Source organism: Chamaea fasciata, unplaced genomic scaffold (genome assembly GCF_029207755.1).
Source record: "Chamaea fasciata isolate MVZ Bird 193981 ecotype frontalis unplaced genomic scaffold, bChaFas1.0.hap1 SCAF_27, whole genome shotgun sequence".
Taxonomy (NCBI): Eukaryota; Metazoa; Chordata; class Aves; order Passeriformes; family Sylviidae; genus Chamaea; species Chamaea fasciata.
Genome location: NW_027094112.1, coordinates 5,936,503 through 5,948,578, shown reverse-complemented (window position 1 = coordinate 5,948,578; position 12,076 = coordinate 5,936,503). Strand labels below are relative to the sequence as shown.

General features: G+C 45.2%; 1 protein-coding gene across 4 annotated transcripts in view; it reads left to right on the top strand.

Annotated features, from left to right (window-relative positions):
• Positions 1-12,076, top strand: part of TANC2 (tetratricopeptide repeat, ankyrin repeat and coiled-coil containing 2) — a 167,253-nt gene that overhangs the window by 107,651 nt on the left and 47,526 nt on the right. For all 4 annotated transcript variants that reach the window (XM_066205359.1, XM_066205358.1, XM_066205356.1 and 1 more), the window contains 3 exons: positions 813-938; positions 2,556-2,837; positions 5,575-5,708. In XM_066205359.1, the coding sequence (XP_066061456.1) occupies positions 813-938; positions 2,556-2,837; positions 5,575-5,708 (542 nt within the window). The remainder of the gene's footprint in view (positions 1-812; positions 939-2,555; positions 2,838-5,574; positions 5,709-12,076) is intronic.

Sequence of the window (12,076 nt, the reverse complement as noted above, 5' to 3'; positions counted from 1 at the left end):
TCTAGAAGCCCGGTTGTGGGAGCACATCTTGCACACCGGCTTCCCATGGTGAGCAGTGCTGAGTTACTACACAGAGTATACTCTCTGAATTTACCATCTTCTCAAAACAACTTTGTGGCCAGTGTTAGTTCTTGTCTGCCCCAACTGTGCTTATCGGTGTAGTGATGGCACCTTCAGCAGAGACCAGTAAATTATTCCTATTTAATCCAGCATTGTAAAGAAAACTAAATTCTCCCATGAGCAAGTCCCATTGGAATAGTAAAGGTATCTTAATTAGTTCAGATAACATTTTCCTAATTTATTAGTGTATTTTTGCTGAGCTTTTGAAAGTTTAATTTTTCTGCCGCTAGTTCTGACTTTAAGGACACATAAATGTTAATATATAATGTTAATGTTAAATAATGTTAACATAAATGTTAATATTAAATACCTCTAAAATCAGTGAAGAAGAGATTGAGGGCTTCAGGATAAAATGCACCAGTGAGTTGTCTTTCACCTCTAGGAAATACTGAGTGTCTCTGTCAGCTTTGCATAGACGTGACTGAGTTTGTGATTGGCAGAATTGAGATCAGATCCAAGAGACTCCATGTCTCCATTTTCCATGTATGTTCTTTTATTTGAGAACGCCAACAGGAGACCAGACCAGAGCAAATACCAATGAAACATGAGAAGAAGTCACCAAAACACTTTACTTCCTCCCAGGGGAAATGGTACTTGGTTCACGTCAGCTCTGTTGTCTGAAGGTAGTTACATCTCCATGTATTTTCATTAAAAACTGAAAAATGATGTACTTCTTTGCCTTCTCCCGGCAGCCACCAGCTCAGCCCACCTGGAGGATCTGGCTTACCTGGATGAGCAGAGACACACTCCCCTGCGCACATCGCTGCGGATGCCACGGCAGAGCGTGGCCAGCGCCCGGGCACAGCAGGACCTGCGAGGTGGGAGCACAGCGGGGAACTCGGGCAGCAGCCACTTCATCCATGTCCATGTGAAAACCAGAATCCCAGGATGGTTTGGGTTGAACAGGACCTTAAAGCTCCTGCAGTTCCACCCCTGCCATGGGAAGGGACACGTTCCACCATCCCAGGCTGCTCCAAGCCCCAGTGTCCAGCCTGGCCTTGGACACTTCCAGGGATCCAGGGGCAGCCACAGCTGCTCTGGGCGCCCTGTGCCAGGGGCTGCCCACCCTCACAGGGAACAATTCCTTCCCAATACCTCATCCAGCACTGCCCTCTGGCCATTCCCTCCTGTCCTGTCCCTTCAGGCCCTTGTCCTAAGTGCCTCTCCTGCTCTCTTGGAGCCTTTTTAGGCGCTGAAAGGCTGCAGTAAGTCATCCCTGAGCCTTCTCTTGTCTCTTCTCCAGGATGAATAACTCAGCTCTCAGCTGGTCTCGTCAGGCTTAAGACTTTGATAAGTTAATAAAAATGAGAAATTTCATGGACTACTACTGTTTTTTCTGATTTTTTCAGTCAAGGCCGGGGATTGCAGTTCCCTGTTACGTTCTGCAGTGTGCCAGTGGGGAAGGAGCCCCGTGCAGTGACAGGGCCACCAGCTCAGCCAGCGCTTGTAGGGATGCTCACAATGCCCGCATTCAGGCAGCTCCTTGACTTCTAAAAAGCCTTTTGAGAGGGGAAATTTTTGTGGTTCTCAGTGGCAAATTCCACAAAAAGGACATTAGCAATGAGAGGAGGAGCCAGGGCTGACATTTTAGTGTTTTGCTTATTCCCAGGCAGCTCCAGCTCGATTTGCTCCGTGTCCTTGGGATTTCAGCCCATCCTTCAACTTCTTTATCCCTCTTCAACTTCCTTCATCCCTCTTTTAATCTGAGCTCAGTATTCCACCACGTGCTTAAGCTGTTACTGTGACAGTCCTGAGTCTGCAGCCCATCGCCAGGCTAATGCTTCAGCCCCATAATTTTTTGTTGCACAGATGAGTAAATGGCCAAGAAAGCTCATTTGGGATATTTTCAGGTTGTTTCTGTGCCATGAGACTGGTTTATTCTCCCCTGTGCATAGAAGAGGGGTTTCTTTTGGCCATACATGAGACTTTCCTCTTCTCTAGGGTTTTTTTTGAGCCCACCATCTTGGGGTGAGGAACTGGGGAGCTGGAAGGCGCAGGCTGGGTTTTCACCCAGCATGCTCGACCTGGTACAGCCTGACGGGGCTTTGTACCAAACACGTGAGCCCCCAAAGTGTGGGTTTGTGAGCTTTGAATGGCAGTCCGTAATGCAATCCTCCTGGCTGCTGAGGCAGTTCTAGAAGTGCATTAGCAGGCAGTAAGTGAAGAAAGCAAGGTTTGACAGACCAAATTTCCATATGTTCGGAGGCAGCAGCTTGCCAAGGCTGTGTAATTTGCAGTGATTGCATCCAAAACATTCAACTTTATTGTAGGAACAGAATCAAATTGTTTTCCAGACACACTTGTAAAACCCTTGTAGCACTACATATTTTCCTTCTGCATTTTTTCCCCCGTTTTTGTGACAGTTGCATTATAATAGCAGCAGTGTTTCAATTCTTAAAACTTTGTTTCTGATCCTACCATGTCTCCCTTTCCAGTGCGCTTCGCGCCCTACAGACCCCCCGACATCTCCCTGAAGCCGCTGCTCTTCGAGGTGCCCAGCATCACCACGGAGTCCGTGTTCGTGGGCCGGGACTGGGTGTTCCACGAGATCGATGCGCAGCTGCAGAGCTCCAACGCCAGCGTCAACCGCGGCGTGGTGATCGTCGGGAATATCGGCTTCGGCAAAACCGCCATCATCTCCAGGCTGGTGGCGCTCAGCTGCCACGGCACCAGGATGAGGCAGATTGCTTCAGATAGCCCCCACGCCTCTCCAAAACGTAAGGACAGCAGCACGCGGGTCTCCAAAACTCAGAGAGCTTTTACATCGACTTTTAGAGTGGTCTTGGCTGAAACAATCCCATTTCTCTTCAGGCCCAAGAAATCAGCCTAGTCTTTGTTGCAATGCAAAGGAAGGACCTTTGAGAAATATGTCATAGAAGCCCTGAATGGTTTGGGTTGGAAAGGACTTTAAAAGTTCTCTCGTTGCAACCCCCTGCCACAGGCAGAGACACTTTCCGCTATCCCAGGTTCCTCCAAGCCTCATCCAGCCTGGCCCTGGACACTTCCAGGGATGGGGCAGCCACAGCTTCCCTGGGCAACCTGTGCCAGGGCCTCCCCGCCCTCACAGGGAACAATTTCTTCCTCATATCTAATCTAAATCTACCTTCCTTCAGCTTGAGGCCATTCCCTGATGTCCTATCACTCCATGCCCTTGTGTAAAGTCCCTCTTCAGCTCTCTTGGGGTCCCTCTAGGTACCGCTACAGGCAGCTTGTATACTGCTCCTGTTCCAAAGCTGCTTTTTGAAGAGTCAGAGTAATCTGTCTCTGACTTGTCTGGCTTAGAAACATCACAGACTTTCTCTGACTGGGAAGACTCCAATTTTAGAATCATAGAATCACAGAATGGTTTGGGTTTGAAGCGACCTTTAAAGGTCATGTAGTCCAATCCCCCTGCTCGTGACATCTCCAGCCAGATCAGGCAGGCAGTATTCTATGATTATGAATCCGTGCCTGTGCATTCTTCTTCCCACATGGATTGTTTATCTCATTCAATCATGGTATAAATATTCCATGCAGGTCACAAGCCCATGTAGGCTCAGGACCCGAGATTTCTCCACCTCCTCTGTTCCCATCCAGTTCCCATCACTACTCTCTGGCAGGTTTGCTGGTGGAGATGACAACATTTTAAAATCACTCAGCTCTCAGTAAGTGAGTCAGACAGGACTAAAAATACTGAGTTAGGTACCTGAAGGTATCTTTAAGGATGTAGGTCACTGTATCTCAGTGAAGCTGTAGTTAAATCTGTTTACTGAAATGCTGTCCTCTTGCCCTGTCGGAAGAGCCGAAATGTCACTGAGGTTGGCATGTTGAACAGTGTCACTTGTCAGAGCTAAATGAGCGATGTGTAGTGAAAGGCAGGGCTTGTTCCTATATTTCAGCTGCAGCTCTGCAGTGCACCAGCTGCAAGTGTGTGTCCCCCATCTGTTTGGGGTGATGGTGGACATTAAAGAGATGACTGTGCTTAACTCCTTCTGGACTAAAAGCTGGATTTCTCACGTGAGGTGCCCTGCACCCTTCGTACACAGATGATGAAGATCCTTGGTTCCACCTAACACATTTAGTTCACTCTGGTGTGTCCGTGGAGTTGAAAGCTGAATGATTCCTCAGTTTTAGTTATTAGAATGGAAACCTTCAGAATCAATAATTAATTTGACTTGATTTCCTAAAGAGATCACAGGTACTAGTCTAGCTATAGAAGGTAATAATTATTCTACAAGATCCTCGTGGGTCCCTTCCAATTCGGGATATTCTATGATTAATCCCAGATTCTGTGATAAGTTTCTTTGTAATTTCTTTTTCCACATGCTGAAAAAAAATCTCTTATGCTTATTAAATCTATGCTAATTTATACGTGCTAATCAGGTGGTCTGACTCTGCTACGGCAGTTGTGCAGTCAGCTAATTAAACTGGCTTCAGCAGAGCCTCATAGTTCTATTTCCTCTCTCAGAAAATTAATACAGGTGACAGTGGTGTTATGCTCAGAATCAAGAATGTGTCTCATTCTAACACATTCAGGGTTTAATTACGGAGGCAGCAGTCATCCTCCTCTGTTGTTTGCCATTAAATGGGTCATTGTTTGCATGATTATTTCCAGTCAAGCTCAGGGATGCACTGCAGCAATCCAGTCAGGAGAATCCTCTGCCAGCACAGAGTGGTGGTGTTCTTAAAATAATCAATAATTAGACATTCCCAAGTGCTGCATGTTGTGGTGTCATTCAAAAATCCTCTATATGAGTACTTAGGAACGAAAATAAAAATAATTTGGGAATTTATCCACAAAGGCCAGGTGGAGGAGCTTCTTTAGCAGTCTGCTGGTAAAGCCAATTTCTGCTTTTCCAGGTGAAAGAAGCAGCTAAAATGCACTAGAACACAGTTAAACTTGCCAGAGATGGTTCCAGGATAATTTATTATTTGCTTGCAAGCCTTTTCCAGATCCTTGTGCTGCTCCTGCTCCTCTCTCCCTGATTAAATTAATGGACTTCAGGTGGCTCTATTAGCTGGGGTGCTTCATTTATTTATGTTAGAAAATAGGCCTGTAATTCAGAAGAATTGGCTGTCTGTGCTGAAGGAGGACTTGGAACCAAATTAACCAGCAACTGTTCGTAACAAAGGAAGATGTGTTGGCAGAAGTGCAGAGCAGGAAATCTCTGCACTCACATCCACCAAACCTGAGGGCAGAGCCTGCCAGAGGGCCCAGTTCGCTCCATTATTGTCATTATCTTAAAGCCAGTGAAATAACAGTGAGGAAGATGAATAAGACAAGCTTAAGGCTTTTTCTTAGTGGTCCTTTCCTGCCTCCAAAAGAAGTTTCTTGAGAAGCCTCTGGCCTGGAAATCCCTGAAATCCCAACCAGAGTATTTGTGAGAAGTATTTTAACTGCCATGCATAGCAAACAGCAGCTGCACGGTTTGTGATAATAATGTTAGTGCTTGTCTTCCCTCTTTCCGTGGACAGATGTGGATGCCAACCGAGAGCTGCCCTTGGCCCAGCCGCCCTCTGCCCACCCGTCCATCGCCAGCGGGAGCTGCCCGGGGACGCCCGAGATGCGCCGGCGCCAGGAGGAGGCCATGCGGAGGTTGGCCTCGCAGGTACGGACACACCCGGGGCCTTTCGGGGCCGAGAAAACGGCCCTTTTAATGGGACTCCGTGGGAGTTCTCCTGCTTGGCGTCGCTTGGAAAATCCGTGCGTTCAAATGCTCACTTGGGGAGCCTCGAGGGAGACTTCTGGAAGGAGTTTTATTACCCAGGAAAATTTATTTCTCTAAAATGAAACTCCCGCTACGTCAGATGCACTGCCCTGTTACTCTGAGGGTTTGTCTTTCACAGCCCCCCTACTTTCTCATTACAAGTGTTAGGATATGACACAATTACTGAAATAATTGTGTTTTTTCTTCAGCACTGAGAACAAAATTGCCCAGTGTTTGAGCGGTATTTTGTTTGAAAAGGGCAGATACTGTACTTGGGGAAGGCACTGGCTGAGTGTTAATGCTGCGTGTGCACTTGGGAATTTTTCAGAAAATTCTCCAAAGTGGACCGTGGCCTTTGGAACAATACACAAATTACTTGCTGTTATGGCAGGAGTGGTTTGTATGGAACATATGGAACACTGTCACTTATGGACATGAGATTTACAGCTTGAATTTTATTGTATTGCTGAGGTTTAACCCTAATTCTGTAGTGGTGAGGAAAGTAGCAAAAAAAGTCTCTGTTCTAAGTTATTGCCAGGACATGTTTTGCTTGGCTTTTTGTGCCAGATGCTGTATTGTCCTGTCTGCTTTCCTGCTGCACCCAGATGGCCGGGCAGGGAGCATGTGCTGTGTAAATAAATGCAGAGATTTGATACTCTCCTCTTCCACGTGGAGTTCTTGAAAGGAATGCAATGCCCAGGTCTGGTTTTGTTCAGGATGCATTAGTCATTGTATTCCTTGCAAATCTGAAGCTCTGCAGACTACCAGAAAGGGCAGTAAAGTGTGCTATCTCTGCTTAAAATACCTCATCCATCACTTCCCCTGAGTGCTTAAGTCATCCTGCTGGGTTTGTAATTGATAAATGGATGCTGGTTTACCTTCAGTTTCCTCCTGGAAAAGGTAAGGAATATGGCTCTAAAACACTGTGTCACATCCGTGACATAGATCATTCACTGAAGCTTTTTTGGCATCTCTGATCACTGGAGAAAGAGCTAAAAACAATCCTTTAAAATTAAATTTAATTAATTAAAATTTAATTTTAATTATATTAAAAATGTAATTTTTAAAATTAAAAATTAGAGTAAAAATTAAAGTAAAAATAGGTTGTTATACCTTGGCTGCAGACTCTTCAGGAAGGGTTTTAAGGTCCTGCTCATCCTTTAGCCTAAGTTTTCTTTGTAGAATAAATCCAATGTGTTGCTGTCAGAACACAACAGCTGAGGTTGGGAGATGTGCTGCCCATAGTGCCTGCAGCAGGATTACCCACTGGGAGCAAGATCATTAATCTCCCAGTAAATCTTCACTTCTGTAAATGGAGGCAGATTCCAGAAATAACATTCCCCAGCTTTCAGACATCAGGCCTTGATGAAGGGATCAATGCCAAGGCTGATGAGTTGACCTTAGAGCACTTGGAATCACTTCTTGTGCCTGAATTGCTGACACAGCACACGTAACTTACAAAAAGCTCCATCGTGTTCAGCAAACAGTTCCTGGGATGACTCAGAGCAGTGCATGGCTTGATTCAGCATTCAGAGGCCTCGGGTCTGTTCCCAGCATTGCTGTTGCCCTTTTTGGGATCCTTGGAGACCAGCATCTCGTCTCCCATTCCCTGGCTAGCAAAGGAAAAACAATCCCTGCAGGTAATGGTCCTTGGACAGCTGATGCTGGAAGGGACATGTAACCAGGTGTTAGTGGTTTGTTATTTAGGAAAAGTGGGTGACTTCCAGGTGTGCTGGATGAAGACATGCTTTGAAATAAAGCCCATGCGTAAATTCTCACTCAAAGCTTCATTTCCTGCCCTGAATGGAAATTTTTCTGAAAAAATAGGAGGTTTTTTGTTTTGTTCAATTTTGTAATTAGTTTCTTTGAGCTCCATGTTCCTGTTCACATTCTTTGTCATAAACAGCAGTTTGGTTTATTGCATCAAAATCTTTTCCAGAAGGGCTGTGCAGCACACTACAGAGAGTGAGTGTGATGGATTATCGAGCCTCAGGAAGAAAAATAAAGACAAATAAAATGGTTAAGGATGTTTGTCAAGCTGATAGCTGGGAGTCACGTGCATAGTGCACTCACAGTAGCCTCCTGGGTAGCACAACTCAGCATCGCCACTGAGGAATCCTTGCTGTCAACAGCAGATGAATTGATTTGTTTGGAAAGAGCTGTACCATGTGATGTCCTCCTCGATAAAACAAACACTCCCTGTCCTACCGCAGCTGTGGGGTTTGATGTCTCGGAGTGACACTGGGGGAAAAACCATTATTGACCTGGCAACAGAATCGGAAATCTGTTAAAATAACAGCGTGGAGCTCTTCGTTGTGCGTGCAGTCGCCTCCTTCAGAAACTTGATCACACATCTGTCTTGCCTTTGAGGCATCATGAGAGTTTTGGAGCTTTGAAGATGCTGAACTCTTAGCTGAGGAAAACTACCGAATGGCTAGTAGGCAATAGTAAACTAGGTGGTTAAAATAATTCAACTTCTAAATCTGAATGTCTGATGCCACATTCTCCAACAGGCATTTGTGGGGACAGTTTCGGAAAACCTTCATATAGATAAGCTAAAGGCTTTCCTAAGTCTACCACAGAAAAAGAAAAGAAAGAGAAAAAAAAAGACTGGAATGTCCTTTAGCGCTGGAGGAGGGGGAGAGGAACAGCATATTCCTGTGTCAGGAGCTGTGGAATAAAAAAAAGAGCTGCTGATGGTCTCCTTAGACAGGTTTTGTCCAACTAGCCGAAGGAAAAAGAGCCAAAGGAAGGGAAGAACCCTTTGGTCAGTCTGGGTGGAAAAGTATTTCTTGGATGTGTGTGTTTTATAGTCGCGTTTACGCTAAAGTCAGAATTGAAGTACAGAAGAAAGTGTTGACAGTGATGGACAGCCACAACTGTCAGGGTTATTTTAAGAGCTGGATGAACCAAATGTGAGGAGCTGGATGAAGCTGTGTGCAGATGTTCCACCTCTGCCTGCACTGAGCAGAGCAGGATGTTCTCAGATTGAGCTGAGGTCACTGTGCTGGAGAAATGCAGATCGTTACAAAAGCAGATTAATCAATATATAAATAGTCCTAGGTGATGGCTGGCGCAGGCTCCAGAATGCTGGTGGGAAGCTCGTTGTCCTCTCACCCACTCCCTTCCCTTTGAAAATGTCACTTATCCCAATATTCAGAAGCTGTGTATCTATGATGACAGAAATGAAAGGTGAACAAGCAGTTGCTTTTTTTCCTCTGGATTACTCAGGGTTGTACTTTTCTGCCAGGTTTTTGTACAGTAAATTCTTGGGGGCAAAGTTTGCATTTAGCTCTTAATGTCAGAGATGAACAAATCATTAATTTTAGAGCTAAGTAAGTGCTGACTGGCAAGCAGAAGCTCGACTCAGTCCTGCCATGCTGGCCTTCCATTTTCCCTGAAGGTTTATCCTTTACTCACAAAGGATTTTTAATGGATTGACTACCCAGTTTTAACCAACCCGTTGAACAGCTTTATTCTTTGGGTTTCTGGATGCTGTGTGGTGGCTTGTGGTAGCAGCACTTAAACAAATGGACCTGAAACCCAGTTCAGCTGCACTAATGGGTTGTGTCCCGTGCAGAGCAGCTGGTGGAGGAGCTGCACATCCATTGCATTAGTGCATATTGCTGAGGCTGAACACAGCTGGTGGCTCCAGAGGCTCTTCTCCCCATCCTCCAAGCCATATCCAAAGCATCACTAACATTGCTGCAGGCACATAAAAAGAGAGTGCTTGTACCTTACACAGAGGTGGAGCGATTCATTGCTGCTGAGCCTTGATGCCCTGGGCCACTAATGAGTTCCAGAGGGCATTTACCAGCGTACTCGACTATGCAAAAGTAATGAACATTCCCAATAAACTGGGTCACCACATGCCACATACTGGGTCACAGTCATGTGCAGTGCTGATGGCCATTTCCTTTATCACAGCCAGCGTTGTGCCCGGCATGTGGCGTAGTGGCAGGTCAAAGTGTTAGACTGCCTTTTTTTGAAGCTATTTTGTATGGGCCAAAAAAAAAAATCTTTGTTAAAGGTTAAAAGAGAGTGCTGAAGCCCTTTAAGAGCGCTGGAGGGAGTGGCTTGGAGCAACAAGTAGTTGGTTGCTGTGAGCTCAGGAGTCTGGGAGGTTGGTCCAAGGAGGGTTGGCTGTCCTTGCACAGCACGCTTCCAGAAGGAAGCCAAGACAAACCACAAAGGAGGTGTGATGGCAAAGGAATGCTGCCTAAATGGAGCAGATTCTGTTTCAGAAGTGGTGCTGGAGAACTGCTTAAAATTGGCCTGTGCTAATAATTAAAAATAACCTATTTCCCTTGAGCCATCTCCACACCCTCCCACTCCTTTGATGTTCATGCTGTCCTTCCAGCCTTTCCTGCTGTTACTGTCATCTTCTCCCTCCCCTGCCATGTCACTTATTCCCCTTCTCTTCCTTTTCTTTTCCTCTCTCACAGTTCAGTCCATTCTCACCCTCTGTACTTGAGGACTGATACACAATCTCTTTTGTGTCTCATTTTTTTCCCTCTCCTTTGCCCTCTCACCTTCTTCCTCCTGCTCCTTTCACGTGGCTCTTGCCTGATTATCCACCAGTGTTTTCCATTAAGCTTGGAATAGCTGTTTTGCTTTTAACATCCTTCATCCAGCGTCTGTTTCGCTCGGACAGCAGGAAGGTGAAGGTCACATGAAGCTGGATGAAGGCAGAATTGGGAAGTGATTATGGCAAAAAAGAGAGACTGGTGTTGGAAGGGTTGGGAGAAGAGATCCTGAAGACCTGGGTTAAACACCTAGAGAGAATTCAAATAAGGTCTTCATCGTTCTGCTTTGGCAGTTTCAAAGATGAAGTCATGAATAGAACAGAGTGGTCATTTCAGATGCTGAGCGAAGTCTGGATATGGTCACCCATATCTCAGAAGAGAATCCTTAGCAGTGAAGCTGGTAATCCATCCCTCTTCCTGGAGAAATTACCTTGAACAATTAAGGAAGTATTTAAGGTGAAATAATTGGAAAGGGACCTTTCCCAGAGTGTTACGGGCATTCAACAAATACAGGGTGGAAGGAACAGTTTGAACCTGTTCAGGGTGAGTTCCATCCACACCAGCCCTTGGCCATCCTGGAGGTTCTTGCACTCACTTCTCACATTAACCTTGTCTCATTCCCAAGGGTGGAACAGGATTGGAAGCCTTGAAAAGTTTTACAGTGTGAGAAAACTGCTTCCTACCCAGCTCCATGTAAGTGAGGAGCCTGATTCCCAGCCCGATCCCCAGCACCAGGCTCCACTCACAGCACTGGATTTGGCAGCCTCTCTGTGATTTGAAGATAGAGAAAATGTCACAGAGAATAAATAACATCAAGATGAAATTCTGGCTCAGGTTGCATTTTCTGAGAACGTCATTCTGCCTTTGCTTTGGTTGACTTCCCAGAATCTTCCTTGCTTACTGCTTTAGCTTCAGCTCCACCCATTAGGCGTTACGTTTATCCCACTGGTTATAAGGCTTAGTTGATACATCAGTAAATCGAAAACAAGGATGAGGAGTGATGGAATCATAGCATGGTTAAGGTTTGAAAAGACCTCTAAGATCATCAAGTCCAACTGTAATGTATGGGAAGGGGCTGAAATTAATTGTGTTGTAATTGCATTGTGTCCCAAAATCTGATGGTGACCATTCCTGTCAAGAGTATTATGCATGACCCATTTTCCATGACAGGACTTTTCAGATTCCTGGAAGAAATTAATTGGCCTCTTATTGAAAGAGACTTTATTTTTGTGTCTGCACACCAATTGCATAGAAAATCAGAGTAATTTCTGTTAGTGGAACCTGGTATCAAGGAATGGCAACTTACAAACTTCATTCTGTGAAATGCACAAGTTATAATCTCCAAATAAATAGGATTGATGAAAAGAAATCATTACCTTTATAATTACTTTACATAGTGCTTTTCTCTAAGGGAATTCATTATATTTTAACTGGCTGGTAGGAAAAATTCTGCAAGGAATTTGTAGGTATCCATTAAAACTTAAATACATGTATTAGGGCTTGATGCTTGAAATAACAGCCCAGCTTTCTCATCACTGCATGTGTCACACCTCGTTTTGACTGGAAAAGGAAATTATTGCATTATACCCCACTGGTAATTTCACATTGGAAATGAAAAGCCAGTGCTGAACCAGCAGTGGGTGAGGACCCCACAGCCTGATGTGTTCATTCCTTGGTACCATCCTTCACTGCCCTGGCCCCCTGGAACATCTCTGCAATCCAAGGGATAGGTATTACAGGTGG